Source organism: Diabrotica undecimpunctata, chromosome 3, assembly GCF_040954645.1.
Source record: "Diabrotica undecimpunctata isolate CICGRU chromosome 3, icDiaUnde3, whole genome shotgun sequence".
In the NCBI taxonomy this organism is placed as follows: Eukaryota; Metazoa; Arthropoda; class Insecta; order Coleoptera; family Chrysomelidae; genus Diabrotica; species Diabrotica undecimpunctata.
Window position 1 is genome coordinate 108,693,408 of NC_092805.1, and position 22,917 is coordinate 108,716,324.

Below are 22,917 nucleotides of genomic sequence, written 5' to 3' on the forward strand. Positions count from 1 at the left end.
AAAAGGTTCCAAATCACAAATAATTACCTCCTCGCCGTACAAAACTTCCTTAACAAAATTATCTCGCTAAAACTCCAAGCAAAAGACTTAATAACGTAAAACGAAAAGCACTTGAAAATTCAGTAAACGAGGGTTAAACATTCCCAAAAAAAAAAAATCCAGAAGAAGCTGAAGAATTTTTCCCAGTTAAAGATGATGTTGACTTTGAGAAAGTTGGGCAAGACACAATAGACGACCAAGATACAGAATGTTTATTTTGTGAGGGGCGATTTCAAGCAGACAGAAAGGGAGAGCTTTGGATTCAATGCCTTATGTGTAATTTGTGGGCACAATGCATTATGTGTAACCATATTCAGGAGCTGAAAAAGACACTTACGTTTGCGATTTTTGCAAATAGTTTATTTAATTAGTAAAACAAACAGTAAGTTACTATATTATAAAAAACTCTTAAATTTAAGTAAAACACTTCTGTTGGAATAGGTATATTTAATTAAAATAATTTTTATTTTTAATTAATTACACCTATTACAACAGAAGTGTTTTATTGTAATGTTAGAGTTTTTTTAGCCAACTTCCAAGAGTTATCCCTTTTTAAGTTTACTAAATTATGTTCTTTTTGGTTAAATAAAACATTTTTGTGTGATTTTTCTTAGGAGCCCATATTTCCAACACGCCGAGCAATTTTAAAATTTGCACCAGATTTATATTATATTTAGTATATGTTTTTCCGAAAGCTTTTTTTAAATACATAACTGTTCAGTATTATTAATAAATGTTGAATCTAAGTATATCTGCTATTTCACATAACTATCATGAGAGAGAGAAAAAATATTGAACAATTGAAACAAAATGGGGGCCCATATTAGCACTTTCTCATCTACTATTACTTATATCAATTAATAGTACCTTAAATACTACATATCGAAAATGACGGATGGTATTTCGCCGAAACGTCTACAACAAACTTTTCCAAACAGGGTACTTTTTTAGGTTTATTTTATGAAAAATTTACCGTTTGCAGCTCCTCCTTAATATTGTTAAGGTCTATTATGGCGGTAACAGGTATAGTTACTTCATCAATATAATCCGCGGCATAAGGAATATTAACTGTAGCTTTTATAAAATATCGTACAAAACCATACTCAGTTTGAAACGAACTAGGAAGATCCTTGGGTATGGTGAAACAAAATGGGTACTCGTGTTGACCGGGTTCCAATGTACCTAAAACATAAATTTTAAGAAACTGAAATTGAAAAATAAAGAGTTTTTCAAGACGTGTGTTATATTTTCCTTTATAGGATGTAATTTAAAAAAGCGTTAATGTTTTAAAATTTAAAATTTAATTTTTATTTTCATGCTTTTTTTTTTTATTATTATATTAAAAATTTTACTGATCTTGACATTACAGATAAAGAAAAGCAGAGAAAATTTACACTAAGAGATTTAACAGCAAAAAAAATAAAAAAGAAGAAATGTAGGGCATGTCTACGATATTTAGATTTAGAAAATAATAAAAATCTATCTTGCCAAATACAAATATAAAACTCAAAAAAAAAAATTTAATGTCTCAGAGATACGAATTAAACACTAAATGTTTGCACAGATATCAACTTTATCATTGTCTTGGAGTAAAGAAACACATCGAGTGGCTTGTTTCTTACTACGTATTAAGTTATACACATTACCCAAATATGACTAAATTAGATTTTACCTTAAATTGAACAATCATGTCTATAATACTACTGGTATAAATTTATCCCACACATTGTTGTTAAAATCGATCTCGAAGATACAAGAGAACCAATGACAAGAAACGAATTACTTGTCACGAATAGATATGTAATGAATAGATATTAAAAAACAAGCAACAGAAACGAATGAACACACATAAGAAGGCTTACATCTGACCATGAATGGAATAGCTGTTAATATTTACGAAGAATATTTGGTTTAAATTGTCTGTATTTTATTTAACTTCTTTTAATTATCGAGTTTAAATTATCTGTGATTTAAATTCTCTTGATTTTATCGTGTAAATTTCCTTGATTTTGCTGACTACAGAATTATGGTATTTAATTACGTTCAGAGAAGCCATTTTCCATCATCTCATACATCAAGAATATGTTTGATACAAATAATTACAAATTTAATTATAAAAATTTGTCCGACTTACCTTCTCCGATTAAGCTCATTTTAAGATTTAAAAATTCATTGTGCCCCTCGTAAGTGTCTTTTGCCGATTTAATAGTAGTATGTTCATTACCAACCAATTTACACCGTATTTCTAAAACAAGGCAAAGACAAATTTGCTTTATTAATAAGAAATGGCAAAATAAATATTACACAGCAGTAATTTCAATTATATAATATAAGATTTGTCATGTAGACCAATCTGAAAATAATTGGTTTCTAAATCAAAAAATTTGCATTATATTTTAGCATAATTTTAGCTGATCCATACGTCCAAAATAATTGCGGTTATATAGCAGAAGTCGCCACCGATTTTGTTATTTTTAATAGAAATATCCTGTAAATTTAAAATTAAAATTAAAAAGAGCCTTTAGGGCCACATCATAGAACGATTTCGGACTAATTCGCTCGATTTTGGATTATGGATGTACCTTCTATGGTTATACCTCTAACACGAACCCATTGGCTCTTGATCTATTATCTAAAAATATTTTTGAGAGCCATGGTATCTTTACCAAATCATGCCAGTCTAGCAGAGTTTCAAGAACTTCCTCTAAGTTTTCGAAGGCGGTGTTTAGCAAATAAAAGTCTAATAAAGTGTATATGTTACAGCAGTGATTTGATCGGAATAGACTTTCTTTCAATTAAAAATTTGACAAATCATTATTGAAAAAAGAAAAAATCTCCTGGCTTGGCAGATGCTTTTATTGATACAAACGTATATCAAATAAATATTGTTTAACGTAACCATAAAATAAAATACATTTTATGAACAGGATTTTGATACCATGTTAACAAATTAACCTTCATATCCCCGCATCATTCTAGCCGTCTCAAGAGCTCTTATTTTTCGAAGACAGTTATTAGCAAATAAAAGTCTAATAAAATATAGATGTTACAGTAGTGATTTAATCGTAATTAACTTTCTTTCAATTGAAAATTTGATAAATCACTATTGGAAAAACAAAAACTCTCCTGCCTTGGCAGATGCTTTTAAGAACTTAACTAAAATATATACAAATGCGTCAAAAACCAAAGGAAATACAGGTTCTGCATTTTTTGTTTCAATCATAAATCATATTGAAAATCACAAACTCTCAAATTATTGTTTGCTTTTTATCGTTGAGTCTTTTGCTATTAAAAAGGCATTAAAATGGTGTGAACTTAATGCATGCACCAGTGTAGCAATAATTTTAGAATCTAGTACTTAAAGCCATTAGCAGTCACCCACTATTTTAGATATAAAAAAATAATTATGGGTCTTAAGCAAAATAATATAGCCGTTTCGTTTATTTGTACGAACAGACATTGTGGAGTCTAAGGTAATGGTTGCAGATATGGCCAAAAAAAGAACTTATATCGACATATTGACGAAGTATTTAATTTAAAAGAATTGATTGATGCTCTCAAATCTAATAAAATCAGATGAAAAGTTGATTATAAAAAAAAATGCAAATAAATCTACTAGTCGTTATTGTAGTATTATTTACCCTACATACGCAGATGTCAGCATTAACTCGTTTAAGACTAAACGATCGTCGCTTTCTATTCCACTTATATAAAATTGGAATACTTAACTTTCCTGTTGGTATTTTTGACTAGGCGAGGCAATGAAGCACTAAGCCTATCAATTTTGCATTTTGCAATTAGGCATTCGATTTGGAAAAGTGTCAGAAATGTTTGTGAACAAAATTCATGGAGGTTAAATGAAAATTGCATTTTGTGCATAAGGAAAATGCATTTTCAACGTGTTAAGCAACCCCAAAATACCGAAATAATGACTTTTGTCTAATTTCGAAAGAAAATAACATAAAACTTCACAGGACGAGGTCCACCTTGGGCACCAGGTAGCTCGAAAACCATCTTCGTTAACATGTTTGTGTTCAGTTACCTCGAAAACTCCCCCAGTAATGATTATCGACTGATTCAGGATAAAATTAACATACTCCAGAAGACGAGGTCCATCCTGAGCACTAGGTAGCTTTAGGACTATCGTCGATATCATATTCATGTTCAGCGACCTCGAAAACCCTCGAGTAACAAAATGGAACTCATTCCCGTCGATATTTTCGGACTGACAACATTTTTCTATTATATTAAAAACTTCTATTGATTTTAGTGCTATCTAAGTTTTTTTGGCTTTTAGTTATGTCAGAATATTTTTTTCTTTATTTATATCAAAATAATTAATTTTAGCTACTACAAAAAGGTCTAGATATTTTTCGAATGATGGTGAAACAACAAATATATTCTACGTACTGAGGCTGTATTTGCATCCGGAATATTTTACGTTAAGGCATCATTAAGTAAATGTGAAAGGCTGTGAAAAAAGTAAATGCTTTTTCTATCAGCATCTTATCTATCACGATTTGAACAACATACTATCAATGCAACCAAAGTACAGTTCGGACTACATATCTATCTATCTATATATATATATATATATATATATATATATATATATATATATATATATATACATATGTTGTTATATATATATATATATATATATATATATATATATATATATATATATATATGTTGGTTGGCCAACAAAAGGTTGTCAAATAATTATATTATAAAAATCCAATACTTCAGCGGGCTGCCGGATTCTGAATTCTTTCAAGAACAAGTCACTTCCTTATAGTCCAAGAGATAGAGCCGAAATTTTGAACTGATCAGTAATATGACATTTCTCTATTGGAATATATTCATTGTAACTGGGTTAAGACTTTGCCTTACAGGCGGACGCCCCTCGTGGTACAGGGGGTGGCTATACAGGGATGGAGTTGTCATTTTTTTCGGAAAAATTAACGATCGATAATATGGCGGAAAATTTGCCCAGAGGTATATTTAAGAAAAAAATGTGATTTGTAAAGTAAATATGACTTTAGTTTGAAAAAAAAAACATCATAATATCATTTTAAAACTACAAAATATTCTATAAAAGATTCAGACGATGACGTAGAGTTTTATCAAATGTTTTAGAAAAGTTTTTCTAATTTTTTTTCTTATCGGAAAAATCGTTTGAAAATTTTTGGAAAAAATCATGGTATAACTGACAGAAAATCGAAAGGATTCTACAAATTAGATTTTACCTCAAAAAATTACGAAAATTTTCATTTACGGAAATTTTTTTGGAAAATTTTGAGGAAAACTCTACTTGACGCTTTTCAGAATAGTAACAGAAGTGAGCATACAAATTTTCAAATCAATCGGTATAAAAATATCATAATAAAATCAGTTTGAAAATTGTTACCGAGACCTAAAATGCACAGGCAAGTGGTACATTTGATCCCGTTTTATGGCTCCCTATAACAACCCAGCTGTCCGTTTTTTTTCGATTTAGAGTTTTTAGGGGCTAAATAATGAGCCATGAAAATGGCGGACATATTACTTATCGTTAATTTTTCCCCAAAAAATTGCAATTTCACCCCTGTCCGCCACCCCTTATGTATCCACTCTCGCGTCCGCCCTTTGGGATTTCGTCTAGTTATACCAAGATCTTACTCTGGGCAAATTTTCAGCCATATTATCGATCGTTAATTTTTCCGAAAAAAATGACAACTTGATCCCTGTATAGCCACCCCCTGTACCACGAGGGGCGTCCGCCTGTAAGGCAAAGTCTTAACCCAGTTACAATGAATATATTCCAATAGAGAAATATCTTATTACTGATCAGTTCAAAATTTCGGCTATATCTCTCCGACTATTAGGCAAGCTCCTCTTTCCTTTAAAGGAGACAGATAGTTGAACGATATTTTATACAATGTCTATCACCGGGTATGGATTTATTTTTGTCCAAGTTTTATATTGGTCCACTATTTCAAATGCAGTTCAAACAGACATATATTAAATTGTATGTTCCGTTTTAAATTCGTTCAATCTGTATATATACAGAGTGGCCCAAAAGTCTGGAAACGGCCAATTATCTCGTAAATTGCAAGTCATAATAGTACAAAATTTGAGGTACACCTATTTTGGGATACGGAGATACATATTTGATATATGCAATGTTGCCAGATTTTCTTTCCAGACTTTCAGATATATATATATATATATATATATATATATATATATATATATATATATATATATATATATATATATATATATATATATAATATACAGAGGGCCACTCTGTATATTATAAATATATATATATATATATATATATATATATATATATATATATATATATATATATATATATATATATATGTGTGTGTGTGTGTGTGTGTGTGTATTATTGAAATTATAATAAAAATAACCTATTATAAATTCCTACCTCTAATAAATTGCTCAGTGTTTACTATACATTCAATTCTTCCATATATTGTCGCCCCTGGGTTTACAGGGCCAGTGGTGTCCAATATTATTTTGCAACTCATCCTTTGATGTTGCTAAAAATACGAAAGTTTATGTTAATATGTTAATCATTTAAAAAAAAATATATATATATATATATATATATATATATATATATATATATACTATGCACTGTATAATTCCACTTAACTTACAATAGAACCTTTCTGCCTTTATATGAATTTGACTCCGCCTTCGCGCAGCTCCATGGTCAGGAGGTAACTATCTTTAGTAGCCATGACATTTGTCTGCGACCTACTCCACTCCTGCCCCCAATCTTTCCTTGGATAATTAGTTCCAATCCAATGGTATCCAATTTTTCGTACTTTGATCAAGTTGAGTAATTTCTTCTCAGTATTTGCCCTTCTGAAGTCTTCCTCAAACTTTTGAAGGCCTACAAATTGTTAATAGAGGGTATTTTTAACGTTTATGTCTCCATGCCGTATAACAAGATGGACCATACACAGCATTTAAATATCCTGTAGTGTAGGCTTAAATTTAATAAAAGCTTTTCTTGTTAGGTACGGCATTTTATTTCTTGTTGAGAATTCCATTGGTTATTCTTCATCATTTCCAAGTATTTGAATATTTTCACTTGCTCGATTGAAACATTATTTAATTGCAGCTGTACTCTTAAAAGTGCGTTTTTGTTGCCATCCATCCATTCAATGGCACTACAGCCCAAATCGGGCCTTGGCCTCCTTCAAAAGGCTTCTCCAATCATTTCGATTTACCGCTGTTCTTTTCCATGAACGCGTTCCCAGACAGTTCCTGGCATCCTCATCGACTTCGTCTTCCCATCTCTTTTAAGGTCTTCCAACAGGTCTTTTTCCCTGCATTCTTGCATTTAGTAATTTTCTGGGGATTCTCATGCATGCAGACCACGTGCCCAGCCCACCGTAATCTCTGCAGTTTAGTGTATTGTGCTAGAGTTAGTTCGCTATATTGCTCGTATATTTCTCTATTATACCCAATTCCGCCAGTTGTTGTTTTTACTTTATTGCCATGCATTTAGTTTTTCCAGCATTATTTTCAGCATTTTCACAAAATTAATCATAAATGCAAATTTCAAGCTAATTTGCTTTAAATTGTTTACACCATAATAAAAAAAATGTAACCTTCAATCAGCTAAACACTAATTTTTAAACAACAATGAACTTTGAGAGTCAATGTCTAACCTCCTCCAACAAATATTTCGTTAATACATTAGGAACAAATACGATCTCAAATGTACGCTAATAATTGGAACGAAACTAAATAATTTAAAAAATATGTTGATGACTGCAGTTAAAAATCGCAAACTTGAATATTTTTGCCGTGTTATGCGCTACCCGGAGAGATATAATATACTCCATTTAATAATACAAGGCAAGGTAGACGGAAGAAGAGGGGCAGGTCGAAGAAGAACGTCATGGCTTAGAAACCTGAGAGATTGGTTTAACAGATCCTCTGCATCTCTTTTCCGAGCTGCCGTCAACAAAATTACTATAGCCAATTTGATAGCCAACGCTCGATAATCGAGCTCGGCACATGAAGAAGAGAAAGAAGTAGATGACTGGGAATAAAATACAACATATACCTATTTAACCAGCTTCTGGTTTTTCGTAAGTAATTGGTAACTAATTTCTTCTATTGCTCTATCCAATGCAGGGATTATAGCAGAGGATTTTTTGTATGGACAATGGGGAACCCGTGAACATTACCATCCTTGATGCAGTTCAGTTTTTAGGTAATGCGTGGAATGCGGACGTCAGTGACAATTTGTAAGTGCTTTCGTCAAGCTGTAGTTTCTTACCTGTAGCTTTTAGTTCAAATTGACTGTAGTTTCTCCCAATGTTCAGGATGTTGACGAGGGTGACGAAATACCTTTGTCAGAGTGGATATAAAAATTTAATGTAAACCAGAAAAAGTTTGGAACTGATCTTGACTCCTACATTTCAGTAGACGATCAGGTAGAAACATTTTAGTCGCTTTTTTTGGGTTGGATGACGTTTGCTAGGTCCATATAGGAACGACAAACAGAATGGTATTGTCAGAATTATTGGTATTGGTATTTTTTTTTAATGTCAGTGATAATATTATATTAAAAAAATGAAGATATAAATGTATTAACACCTACGTAGATGAGACGAATTCTATGAAATCTAACTAAGTCATTAACTAATAGAAAAGTACCTACACGATAATACTATCGAAATGAAAGAACAAAAATAGGTATTTAATAAACTCGTTCGTACACAAAAAGCCACAAAGAACAATGACGTTCTCAGCTGGAAACGCGAGAACACTATTATAGACGCCATAACAATAATAATCTCAATATTTGTGAATTAGCCATAGGATGATAAGGGCAAATATATATTGCAAATATATATGTATGTATTATTCAGAAAAAAGGTACGGTATGTTAGGGCTGTGTAAAACAATAGATAGAAAAACACTAAAGAACAAAAGACAACAGCAAAATAAATTAAGATCAATTGGGGAACTAAAACTAACAGACTTAAATCTAGACGATCCAAATAAAACCTTCAACAAAGAACGGAAGCAGACAAAAAAATCAAAATTAAGCGTTAAATCCTTTAGCGTTAAATATAATTACAACACCGATTATAAGAAAATAAAACAATAGTCAAATCTACAAAACGCTTAATGCAGAGCTAAGAACATAAGCAAAATAAGATTTGAAACAAAACATTAAAAAGAATGCGTTGATAAGATTATAAAAGAAAACAGAAACTTAAGAACTATCAGGCCCGAACTTAGAAGAAATATAATCATAGCGATAGAAACTAAAAATGAGTGAAAAGAAAAAAGCAGAAACCAAATATCGAAAATGTTGTATACTATTTATGGAAAAAGAATGTAAATTCGTAAATATTATCCCTAATTAAATAACCGGAAAAGAAACTGATAATTAGAGATATGAAAAGAAATGAAGCTCATCGGTGCAATATTTCTGGAATTAAAATGCTAAAAAACGATATCAATAGATAAAAAGATATTTTCCAATGTTAAGATGAAGGAAAATCTCTTCAAAGATGCCACAACACGACTACAATCCTGATATTTATACTTATTTATATTATTAATTTTCAAGAATACTTTTAAATATAATTCTTTAGGTACTTACTTTTCATTCGAACAAAAGTTCAGTTTTGGCAATACTAAGTGTTTTAAAAGAAAATTGTGCGCTTTTTAAACAGTTAATTAACACACCCATTGATAGATAACTAATTAAATTAAGAATTCACTTGGAAACCAACTTTTAAAAGTTAGCAAAGATAAAATTAGGCACCTACGCCAATAATCATAATTTAAGTTCAATAAACATTTCACGGATATATAATTTTAAACTCCTTAAATTTCTATCTAAGCAATACGAAGTCGATCAATTTATTGCTATAGGTTAAGAAATGAGGATTTAAATAGTTTTATTTCGTAAACAGCTACAGGGAGTATACAAACTAGTTGTTTTAAAAATTGAAACTGAAAATTATTTTTAAGATTTCACAAAAAATTTTAATATAGGTACTTACCATACCGGTTGCAATACTATTAAATCTGTTTCGATCCAATAATTTCAAGCTGTACGCAACCATTGATTAGACCAAAAGCAAAATTGGAGAGAGTGGAAAAAAAGGCAAGATAAGTTTCTAAAAACTAGTAACAGATGATGAAAATTCGGGATGAAATAAAAAAGATGGACAGATGGAAAAATAGAAACTCAAGTATGGAAACAAAATAACAATTGACAAAGACGAGATAAAACTGGAATAACAATAAAAGGAATAATAAAATAACCTTATAATAGTGATAATAACCTTATAAACTTAGAATTTGAGAATTGCGGAAAATAGAAGTGCGGACAAAAATCCAGAATGCCAGGAGCCCATTCACTTACACTGCAGAAGTACTTTAAGGTTTCATTTTTATACCATACTGTACATTACATACAACAGTGACCGTACAAGGACCAATACCATGAAACTACTTAATGCAAACAACTGCAATCGTAATATCACGAAACGCAAATTTCATCGAAAGATACGTTCAAATTCACCTGCACCATGCCGATATATGAATAATGTTATGGGGTGACTGACTAGGTTTCAGCAATCAAATCAAGTATCTCTGTGTAGTGTTCAGCAAAATACTATATGATACTATACTTGAGACCTGATGTGAACGCTACCCTACACAGAATAAGAAGGAGAATCGGCTTTCCCAACGCTTTATAGAGCAAATTTGGACGGAAGCAAACAAAACCACTAATACACATACCAAACAAGCATGCCGAATACAGAGCAATACTTTGCTCTCTACTGTCATGACTTTTCATGTAAGCTGCTACCTTTGGAAATAGGAATTTTGCTTAAATCACACTATAAATGACCCCCAGCCTCAGCTGATATCAACTATCGAACATATCATTTGTTTAAATAGTTTTAGATTATGTAATTCATTCGGCTTAATATTTAATCCTTACTTCAACAAATCAATTCTCGTTTAAATTGCACATTTGCACTTTCTTGCGCTCGTGTCGCAACATTAATAATTTAAACAAATTTTGTTTTTTTGTTACTCGGTGAAAAATTCTTACAATAATTGAATTTTATCTGGCTCATTCATATTGACCATTCAAACATATATACTTACATTTCTAAGTAGACATTTTAAAATATACGACTTTAAAATGATATTACCAATATTATTGAGTTGCGTTCCTGGAACGACTTTATTGTAAGATAGTTCATTCGATTACATGAAATCAACTTGAGAATACCCGTCAAAAAAATCATAACATGTGATTCGTCTTTAAAAAGACAACCAAATGCTATGATGACAATAAAATTCTCCTGTTAGTGATTTCATACTAAATCATGAGGAAAGAACCAGGGAAAAAGCTCATAATACTATCTCCTTTTTTAGAGAATTTTAAATCAGCGCCTTGACAAATGAATTTTTTTTTATATTTTTTATATTTAGTGTTTAATCCTTGTTAGATTGATAAAATAATTAAACTGCTTATCGTTTTTTTCTTTCCAAAACATCACATTCGTTACTTTGGTTTTTGTGTTAATCAATTATTTATTTTGGTCCAATGTTTCAAAATTGCGAATGCGGCATTTTCAACAGTTCATATTGGTATAAATTTAACACATTTATTTGGTGCAATGTTTCAAAATTGCGAATGTGGCATTTTCGACAGTTCCTATTGGTCTAATTTTAACACATTAATCATGACCCTTAATTGTTGTAAAATAATGGTAAATTAAAAGTTTTAAATTGTGAATTAAACGTTATCATTGTCTTCAGTTACGTCAGGTTCTGGAAGACAATCTCTAGCAGTACTAGATGTTGGTAAAGATTGGTAATATTGGTGGTATGACCTAAGTATTAAGTTTTGTTCACATAGTGGCAAGATGTTTTTTTTTCGCATCCGTGATTGGTATCCGTGATCCTTTCTTCGTATGCTTTAACGAAGTTTATACTATTTTGTTTGCCTCTTTTTTGTTTGGTTTCAAGAAATAAAAAGTTTACGCCAGTGCTAGTCTTCATGAAAAGTTTCTTATTTTCATTTTTTCGATACTGGTACTATATACCATCACTATATTAAAAATTATTATTTCCTTTACTTGTTTATTCTTCATCTTTTACTTCGTTTTTTTTATATTGGTTTTGCTTGTTCTTTGGTTTTATTTTATTTTCTAGTGCAAATGTCACCTTTCTTTTGTTAAAATCTAAGAAGTCGTCATGAAGTAGGTATGTTACTTCAAACGGGCATAGCTTAGTGCGTGCAAGTCTTATTATTTGTGCTTATCCTTCAAGGGTGTATACAGAGGAATTTTTTTACTTAGATTCAATTTTTGAGTGGACAGAATCGCATTCCATTTCTGAGTGACCCGGTAAAAAAACACATGGTCAACTGTTTTTAAATTTGGGTGACAATTTACAACATATTGACACATGGCAGAAAAAGTAAAGTTTTTCTGTTGTCGACCGCAATTGTCGAACATCATTTTGACATGGTAACGCTAGGACAAGGTATCGAATCTGAAAAACCCGATTTTTCATATTCGATAGTTGGAAATGGTAGGGACGATGTATCCTCGACATGTTTTACTAATAGTGGTATTTTATTTTTATTGATTTCCTCTTTTGATATGAGTAACCAGATTTTACTGCATCCTGCCGAGGAATTTGCGACGCAGTTTTTCTCTTCTTACCATCTGTTTCTTTTAAAACTATACTTGAATCTTTCCATTGAACCCTTTATTAATTTTCCCATGCGTATTTACAAATTTGAAATCTATAAGATTCTCTATTTTTATTATAAGATTAATGTTTACTTACTCTACCATTTAATGGTCTTGATGATTCACCTAAATAAAAATGATCGCATTCACAAGGTATTTGATAAATACAATTCTTAGTTGTTTCTTGTTCTTTGTCGTTTATAAATAAGTAATTTTCAAGAATCGACCGAAGGGATCAGACCAACTTAGAACGGGATCCTACAGCATCCACAAGGAATAATGCGAGGAAAATAATAATACCTTACACACAAGAATTATCGAAAAAACTTAAAAAAATGATATTGATAAATGATGAGGAAATAAATTCAGCATTTCAACAACATTCAAAACAACAAACACATTGAGAAAAAAGAGAAAAATACTCTAATTATTACTTAATTATTAATGAGACCATTGATTAATTAATTAATGAGATCAATTGCAGAATGCAATAAATTCTGGTTACCCATATTAAAAGATGAAAGCAATAAAAAGAAATTACCACTATTAGTAAGGTCAATAACATATCGATGATACATCATTTATGTTTTTAAATAACATAAATATAAAATCAGAGTTTGGTATTTATTGAGAGTAAACTAAATGTAAGATGCTGGGACAGTATTATAAGTTTTTTGTTTGGTTTTATGATACTTACCATGTTGGGACAGTATTAAGCGGTTTTTTTCTGTTTTTTTTTCCTAATGATTTACTATGGAATTATTAACAGGAGAATTTTATTGTCATCATTGCGTGTGGTTGTCGTTTTAAAGACGAATCACATGCTATGATTTTTCTGACAGTATTCTGAAGTTAAGTTGATTTCATGTAACCTATCTATCTTACCATAAAGTCATCCCAGGAACGCAACTCAACAATATTGGCAATATCATTTTAAAATCGTCTACTATATGTCTGAATTGTTAATATGAATGAGTCAGATAAAATTAAATTATTAGAAGAATTCTTCAAGAAATTTGTTTAATTCATTAATATTTTGTATTTTAAGAATTATATTTTTGACTTCGGAAATCGAAACGTTAAAAATAAACTTATTTTAAACTTAAATTGTGGCTTATTCCCAATAAACATAACAATTATACTATTCCGTGTCCACAACTAATGTTTGCAATATATACAAATACTGTTTGCTTATTTTTAGTGCGAGAAAGCCATAAAATCACTATGAAGTAGCATGCAAGTCATTCAAAAATTGGCGTGAACGAAATAGTAGGCACTGCTGCAGTGTAGCAGAATTGATCAATATACATATTTTTATGTGAATGAATAATTTATCAGATATTTTCTTAGCATTGCCACCCTATACATTTTTGCGTAGTTTGTAAATTGATCGATAGGCAAACGCAATTTTGTAATGCGTGTCAGAAATGCGTAAAAAAAGCGGTGCTTTAAAAATATTAAAAGTGTGTTTCCTTTATAGTTCAAAGAAATAATTTTGCCTCAGGACCTCTCAATAGCCAGGTATTTGACGAGTTTTTCTTTCGGCGTGCATTCGTATAGTGCGAAAATGCAATTTTTTCGAATTTTCAATTCAACAAAAGTTGTCAATTCTTGCGGCCTTCCAGTGATGACATACGGTCTAGAGACAATCACGTTGTGATTGTACTGTCAAAATTACAGGAAAAACTTGCTGTTGTCCTGGGTATGACATGTTGCCAGACAAGATAATACCAGGCTAAATGAACGCATCGTACAGTGGATACGACCCCTAAAAACGGACTGGAGGATATGAAAGAAAAGGCGGGAAGACAATTGCACAAAGTAGTAAAAGACAAATTAAAATGGAAACGCCAAGGAGAGGCTTACGTCCAGAAGTGGACAGTTAAGAGCTGTTAAAAGAAGAAGAAAATTTTATTTTGCACAAAAGACGTTTGTACTTTGCTAACTCAGTAGGTATATGTGGGTGGAATACGAAAAAAATATATCTCATTGCAAGCAAAAATACAACTATTTGAAAATTTCATCTGGAAAACAATAACAGAAATTGATATTTATTAATGTAGTCATGAAAAAAATGTTAAATTATTTTTAGAAGTCAATAAAATGTTAAAATATCAATTAATAATTTGAAAATTATAAATTATTTTAAGTGAACTGTATTACTTAGATTTTATTTTGAGTTAATATATGCTATTATTGATTTTCCAATTTTTATTGTATACATTGAATAAATTGCTACGCTATTAATATTCTAATGATTTCGTTCTAACTTACCTTATTATTACCTTAAATTGTAATTTACATTTTAAAACTATAACAGACAATTTACGATTATTGAATCATTTGTAAATAATTATATTATTTTCCTCTCGGAAACTGGATACTTATTAAATGGCACGCATCCAAACATTGACTGGATAATTTGGAAAGTCCTTGTTGAAGGTTACTCGAAATGTTTTCTTTTCCCTTTTCCTATTCTAGTGAAAATTCTGCTTTACGGGGGTATTACAGCAAGTATTAAGAAACAAGTGAAAAATTCTTTGTATTTGGGAAAAAATATACGAGCTAAAATTAAAAATAGTAAATCGCGCAATATTGAGTTATATTAATGTTAATCGAAGCTATTAATTGTTCTATATTATTAAGTAGGTATCTACAGTTTTCAAAATTTTGTTTAGGAGTTATAGACAAGGGCGGATCTATAGTTTCTCTAAATTTGAGATACGTACACATAGCAACATTCCTGAGGACTTTGTCAAGTTCACTGACGCTTATGAGAACATAAAAATAATTAGTAAAAATCAAGAAAGGGGGGACGAACAACGCCTGGCAGGAGAAGCCTTGGGAAAAATAGTATTAAACTTGTTGAAACAACTGCACTTGGATCCGAAGAAATGTGTAGGAATCGGTTCTGACAGTTGGAGCGTAATGAGCTTGAAGCAGTAGGTGCAGTAACAAATGCAGTTAGATGTACTTGCCTAAATCATATTTTAAACAACTCCCTTTCAACTATTAATGTATAGTCCATCATAAATACAGTGGGACTAATGAAGTCAGTAATTACATTTTTTACATGTCAGCTAAGAGAAATGAAGTTTTAAAACTGAAACTCGGACAAAATTTAACAAGTTAATGGGAGACAAGCCAAGGAAAGAGCCATACGAAAACGCTCTAAAAGAGATTGTTAACCACCACAATAGAAAAGACTCGCGAAAATTCTACCAGAAGTTAAACAGCTGCAGAAAAAAACTCAAACCCAGAATAACAGCATGTAAAGACAGAGATAGTTCCATAATCACTAACAAAGAACAGATACGAAACAGGTGGGCGAATCATTCTGAAGAACTGCTTAGCGATAGTCGTGAAGAAGACCAAATAGAAATTACTTTGCCTGAAATGGATGAAAACGCTCAAGAGCCGCCCCCACCGAAGAAGAAATTAGAGAAGCCATTTCAAAACTGAAAAATAATAAAGCTCCCGGTTTGGACAATCTTCTTGCCGAACTCTTACATTGCCGAATTACTAACCAAAATCTGGCAACGGAAGGAAACACTCGCGGACTGGAAATTAGGTGTATTGCACCCTCTTTACAAAAAGGGAGATATGATGGTGTGTGATAATTATAGGGGCATCACCCTACTTAACGTGGCATATAAAGTATTGTCCAACGTATTGTACAGAAGATTGATCCCCTATGCTGAACAAATAGTTAGGAACTACCAGTGCGGTTTCCGACCCAATAAATCAACAACGGATCAAATCTTCACAGTCAGGCAGATTCTTGAGAAAACGCTTGAGTTCGGAGTCGATACCCACCACATATTCGTGGATTTCAAAGCCGCATACGACTCAGTCAACAGACAAAAACTTCTACAGGCTATGGTGGAATTTCAAATGCCGCTTCATCTTGTTCAACTAAAGGAACTTACACTCGCAGACGTAGAGAGTGTAGTCAGAATCCAAAACGACTTTTCAAGACCCTTCCATTGTAAAAATGGACTGAGACAGGGAGATGGACTGTCGTGTCTCTTATTTAACCTTGCACTAGAAAAAGTAATTCGAGAGTGCCATATTAATACGAATGGCACCATCTTTAATAAATCTGTACAAGTGGTCGGATATGCAGATGACATAGACATTATAACTAGGTCCACAGAATCTCTGATCGAAGCATTTCGATCACTAAGGGGGTCTGCACTGAGAATGGGATTAAAAATAAATGCACAGAAAACCAAGTATATGTATTGTACTGGATCAGGCAACCAGATACCTAGATTATTATTTGATGATCAGGGTTTGTGGCGTAGGCGCTACAACTTTGAGTTATATAGAAGTTTTGGGGAACCTGACGTTGTAAAATGTATTAAATTAGCACGCCTTCGATAAATTGGACATGTAATTAGGCGAGATGAAGATGAAACGATCAAAAAAAATTTCGACCGAAGAGGACCAGTGGGAAGACGAGCCAGAGGAAGACCAAAACTTAGGTATCAAGATAACATAGAGGATGATCTAAAATCCATCGGAGTTAAAGCATGAAGTTGCCAGAGACAGGGGCGAAAGGAAGATTGTTCTGAAGAAGGCTTTGGCTCATAACGAGCTGTAATGCCACTGATGATGAATGGGAAACAAGATGGGTTGAGCGCCTTGAAAGCGTAATTCAGTTCGGATCTGGCATTTTACATATAACTGAAGCACTACCCTTTATCTCAATATGGAAGGATCCCAAGAGTGCTACACTTGCATTAACTTTGCTTAATTCTTTATGCACATCTGAGTTTTTAGTGTCAATGCTATCGATTGACATACTAAAATTAACATTGCCACTTTTACATTAACATAACTTGTTTTGGTTAGTATTAATTTAATTTTTTGTCGACTGAACAAAGCTGGACAAAGGACGGAACGGAATGGGCCAATTTTATTTGCCTTTTTTATGCTTTTTTAATTTCATAAACTAAATTACATTCATTTTTTTGCTCTTATTGGACTTTATGGGGTTTAAGGATAAAATTTGCTGATTTTTCGTTGCTAGACAAATAAAAATACTTTAATAACAATAAGTTTTGAATGTCTTTATGACACTAAAAAGTGTGTGAAAAGTGCCTTAAAACTCACAATTTTAACCCTAATTGGTCCTGTATTGGTGAAAAGCGGTCCTGGATCCGCCCTGGATTACCAATCAAAGGTATATTTTTTAAGGAACACCCTGTATTTTATTTTAAATTTGAAATCTGCTTCACTTCCTTATCATGGCAATATAAAGTTCTAACCCCTTATACGAAGTATTTAAAAAGTTATAACCAATATTTCATGAAAAGCGTATCAAATTTGACTACATGTATAATTAAAAAGGAGTATAGGAACAATGATCTTCTGCAACCATAGTTTTTTAATAATGGTAAAAAATAATAAAAATAATTAATGTCGATAATATTCATTAAAAATACAGGGTAAGTCAAAATCGGAATCTTCAGAAGTCGATACAACAAAGAGCTTTATCAACTTTATAAGGAAACACCACTGTCAGACTTCATAAGAATTCAAAGATTGCAATGGGCCGGACATGTAATAAGAATGGGAGAGGATAGGCTACCAAAAAGAGCACTGAATGCTAGAATGCAGAGAAAGAGACCGGTTGGAAAGCCAAGAAAGCTCTGGGAGTACACAGTAAACAGCGACGCACAAGCCCTTTTACGAGTCTGTGTATGACGATCAGCCACAGACAAGGTGTAGGCAAAAAATAAAGGAGGCCAAGGCTGAATTTGGGCTGTAGTGCCGTAGAAGAAGAAGAAGTAGAAGGCTCGATTTGGAACGCTATTGGAAGAAGAAACTGCATAGTTACATTCAACAAATTCAACACCATTTCTAATTGTTATCTTAATTTTCTCTACTCGTTCTAATACGTAAAACTGATTAGTTTGTATCATTTTAAAATTTTAGAGTTTGTTTATATACCACGGACGCGTATTTTTTTGATCGAAAGCCGCTCGATATTGCATTTCAAATAAACATCCATTTAGATCGCTGAGAAGGTTTTGCCGGAAAGATAATTGCGACACTCTAGCTGAGGCGTTGTCAAGAGCGCTTGACTTCAGCGTTAGTCCAAATTTTACTTCACATTTGTAATGTTTCTTGTTTTTCGTCCCTTTTCATGGAAAATATGTAGTGTATTTGTGGCAGTTAATAGTTCAGTTACAGTTTTAAGTGAGGTTTTGAAAGATATCCACATGTTCCAGTTTCCTGTTTTTTAAGACGTCCAGTTTAAAGTTTGTATCTAGTGGCCCAATTTCAACCTCAAATGTGTATGTCCCTAAGAAGCCATATCAGAATACCTTTTCATAGTATGGAGACGAATTTGTTCGTGTGGCAGAAAGTGTAAGCCCAGTTCTACCCTCAGAAATTCCAGTGAAGTCTAGTTTCCACCCCCAAAAGTAATTTAGTGAAATCAAGGTAACTTTTGTGTTTAAATTTTAAAGGAAAAATAAACATTGTTATTAATAATTGCTTTCATCATTTAAAAAGATAATTTTTTATTTATAATAATTTATTTCTGCTATAAATTATAGCCCAGTAACAATAGTAAGTTTTGTAGTATCTCCAACTCCTAGAGTTTGTAAACGGATAGGACATAGTAAGTGTTTCTCTTTGTTATTTTTGTATTTACTTTTGTGACTATTAATATAGTATTTTTGTATTGTCTACTTTTGTAACTGTTTGTGGTGAGACAACAATAAATGTTTAATTTTTTTTCCTAAGCCATTTTGTTTATTTCTCTTAACTAACTCTCTAACCCCTTTTCTGAGTTTCATTTAAAAAGATATATTTTGCATTTCTAATAATTATTTCAATAGTTACAACTAGTTGTTGTAATCGTTATAATTTGGCACCTCGAAGCGGTGTCCTTATTTTAAACAGCTAGAGGTCCTTCTTGTTGTTTTGTTTGTCCATTTGTTCCAGAAGATTCATGTAAGTACCCCTTTGTTTCATTTTTGCAGTTGCCCCAATCCATACCCCTTGCCAGGTAAATAGATCTTTCAACTGAGGGCCGAAATTACTAGAAATAGAAAAGAATTAGTAATAATATATGTTTACAGTTTTGAGTAATATGACACGTCATTATCTATCGTAACATTCCCCCCTCTTAAAAGATGGTTCTTCCTGGAACCTTGTTGGGACTGGAACTGGAACGGTATGCTGGTATTGGCAACTGGACCCTCTTTTACAACTTCCAGTTGTATAAAAATGACAAGGGACGGTTTTCTCTCCGCACAAGTAACTATGCGGATTGCAACAGACTAACACCTGGACTTCGGTGTCTTTAAAGATCTCCTCCACCATACTTCGGATAACCCTCCAATCTAATTGGCGGCACTCTAACTTTGGCATGGCTAACTTTTGCACGTCGGACTCTAGTACGTGCTCTCTCAATTGAAGTAAGGCTTCCCATACATCTCGGTAGGTAGGTTGGTCACGGGCAGTGTCTTTTGTTACCAGATAGAAAAGGTAACGTGATGCATCTTGGAGTTTCAAGGCTTTCCCGGGAGCTGGCACTTGGCATTGAAGTTCTGCAACTCGACCGAACTTCCTTCGAAATACGGATGCCAACCCTGGTGCGTCTTTGGTACTGGCCGGGATGGTAAGGACCAGCGAGTAGTCATCGGGAAGCGCGAGTAGATCTTGCTTTTCTTCAGTGGTAACACCATGTCTTGCTTTACCGGTACCTCCATAGGCACCCATGAATTCCTCAAACGTGAGGTCAGACACGTCTTGGACTTGGTTTACTTTCACTTCTTCATCTACGTCGTGGTCACCTTCGAAAGACGTCAGCCGGTTATGGTGTACTATCATCGGCTGTCCCCTCGGAATCTTGCTTATTCGGTAGATGACATCGTTGATCTTCTCCATAATGAGGTATGGACCTTCCCAAAACTGCTGCAATTTGGGAGAACAACTTTTTCGCTTTTTGGATTATAGAGCCAGACTTTGTCATTCTTTTTAAAGGACCCCTTTTCGGCTTGTGTATCACACCGTTTGTTCATTCGGTCGCTAGCAATCTGAAAATGGGAACGAACCAACTCGTGTACCTCGTCCATTCTTCTTCGTAATTCAATCACATAATCTTCACCTGCTACATCTTCTCCAGGTCGACACCCAAACTCTAAATCACAAGGTAGTCGCATCTCGCTTCCTAATAGGACTCTGGCAGATTCTTTAACAGCAGATCTGTAGGCCATTGTGAAGAACGGAAGATATGAGTCCCAGTCTCGCTGATGATCGGACACCATCTTTGTCAAATATTTGCCAACTGTCCTATTCATCCGTTCTACCATACCATCCGATTGCGGATGATATGCTGTAGTTCTTGTTTTCTTCATGCCTAGTCTATCACATATTCCTTGGAATAGATCGCTTTCGCAGTTCCTGCCTTGGTCACAATGGATCTCCAAAGCCACTCCAAATCGGCTGATATATTCTTGGATAAACTTATCTGCAATGGTGGCGGCCTTCTGGAAGTGCGTAAATCTCGACCCACTTAGTAAAGTAATCCATTACTACCAACATGTACTTGCCTCCATTTTCACTTTCTGGAAATGGCCCAGCGATGTCCAAAGCTATTCTTTCAAACGGGCTTCCAACATTATATTGTCTCATAGGAGATCTCCTTTTTCGGTAAGGCCCGTTACTCGTAGCACAAATAGTACATTTCTTACACCAGTCTTTTACGTCGTCGGAACTGTTCATCCAATAAAACCGTTCCCGAATTCGCTGAAGGGTTTTCTTTACACCAAAATGCCCTCCTGATGGACTGTCGTGTAACTGACGAAGTACTTCGGCTATTCTGCTCTTTGGGATCACCAATTGCCTTCTCTTCTCTGAACCGTCATCATTTTCCAGTCCTCGTTTGAGCAAGCCATCTTCAATGATAAATGAGTCCCACTGGGCCCAATACGTCTCAACTACTGAGCATAGGTTTGATATTTCTTGCCAATGTGGTCGACGGTTTTCCTCTTTCCATTTTTGAATTTTCTGTACAACTGGATCTCTCTCTTGTTCTTCCTTTATCTCGGTAGGCGTCCAGTCGTCGTTGACCATCGTTGTTCTTAGCACTGCTGCTTCCTTGGATTCCGTTTTGTTGCAGTGGGAACACTCTGCTGGACATGGCATTCTGGAAAGAGACTCAGCGTTTCTATGGCTAACTCCGGCCCGGTGCTCAATCTTGAAATCGTATTCTTGGAGTCATCTGGCTATCTGACCCTCTGGATTCTTAAACTGCATCAACCATTTAAGGGCGGCATGGTCGGTTCGGATTAGAAACTTCCTTCCGTAGAGGTATTGATAAAAGTGCTCTACTGATTTCACTACTGCTAGAAGTTCTCTTCTCGTGACGCAATAATTCCGCTCAGCTTTTGAAAGAACTTTACTAAAATATCCAAGGACTCGTTCCTGTCCTCCTTGAATCTGAGAAAGCACTCCTCCAATTCCCACATTACTTGCATCTGTATCTAAGATGAACTATCCTTCTGGCAGCGGATACCCTAAAATTGGTGCTGTGATTAAATGCTTTTTTAAGGTCTCAAAGACATTTTGGCAGTCTGTATCCTAGCGGTAGTCTCTTGCTTCCTCTGTAAGTCGCGTTAATGGCTTAGCGATATCTGCAAACTTCTTAATAAACCTTCGGTAGTAAGTACATAGTCCAAGAAAACTTCTCACTTGGTGTTTGTCTGTTGGTACTGGCCATTCCTTAATGGAATCGATTTTTCCCTTATCCACGGCCACTCCTTCTTTACTGATTATATGACCCAGATAATTGACTTTACCTTGAAATAGCTGGCACTTCTTGGAGTTTAACATCAATTGGGCAGCTTTAAGTCGATTAAAAACGTTTTCTAAATTCTTCAGATGATCTTCAAATGTCTTCCCCAAGACGATTATGTCATCTAGATAAACCAGGCATGTTTTCCAAGATAACCCTCTCAACACATTTTCCATAAGCCTCTCAAATGTCCATTAAGACTCCTTACAGAGTCTAAATGGCATAACGTTGAATTGCCACAACCCAGATCCTGTGGTGAAGGCTGTCTTCTCTTTATCTACT

General features: G+C 33.4%; 1 protein-coding gene across 1 annotated transcript in view; it reads right to left on the reverse strand.

The window, feature by feature from the left end:
• The window catches only part of LOC140437203 (arrestin domain-containing protein 1-like), a 33,756-nt gene extending 18,540 nt beyond the window's left edge, over positions 1-15,216 (reverse strand). Inside the window, exons 1-4 of the mRNA XM_072526565.1 lie at positions 15,093-15,216; positions 6,479-6,593; positions 2,174-2,284; positions 1,013-1,221 (exon numbers count right to left, since the gene is read on the reverse strand). Of these exons, the coding sequence (XP_072382666.1) occupies positions 1,013-1,221; positions 2,174-2,284; positions 6,479-6,581 (423 nt within the window). The 5' untranslated portion in view covers positions 6,582-6,593; positions 15,093-15,216. The remainder of the gene's footprint in view (positions 1-1,012; positions 1,222-2,173; positions 2,285-6,478; positions 6,594-15,092) is intronic.
• Between the last annotated feature and the right edge of the window lie 7,701 nt (positions 15,217-22,917).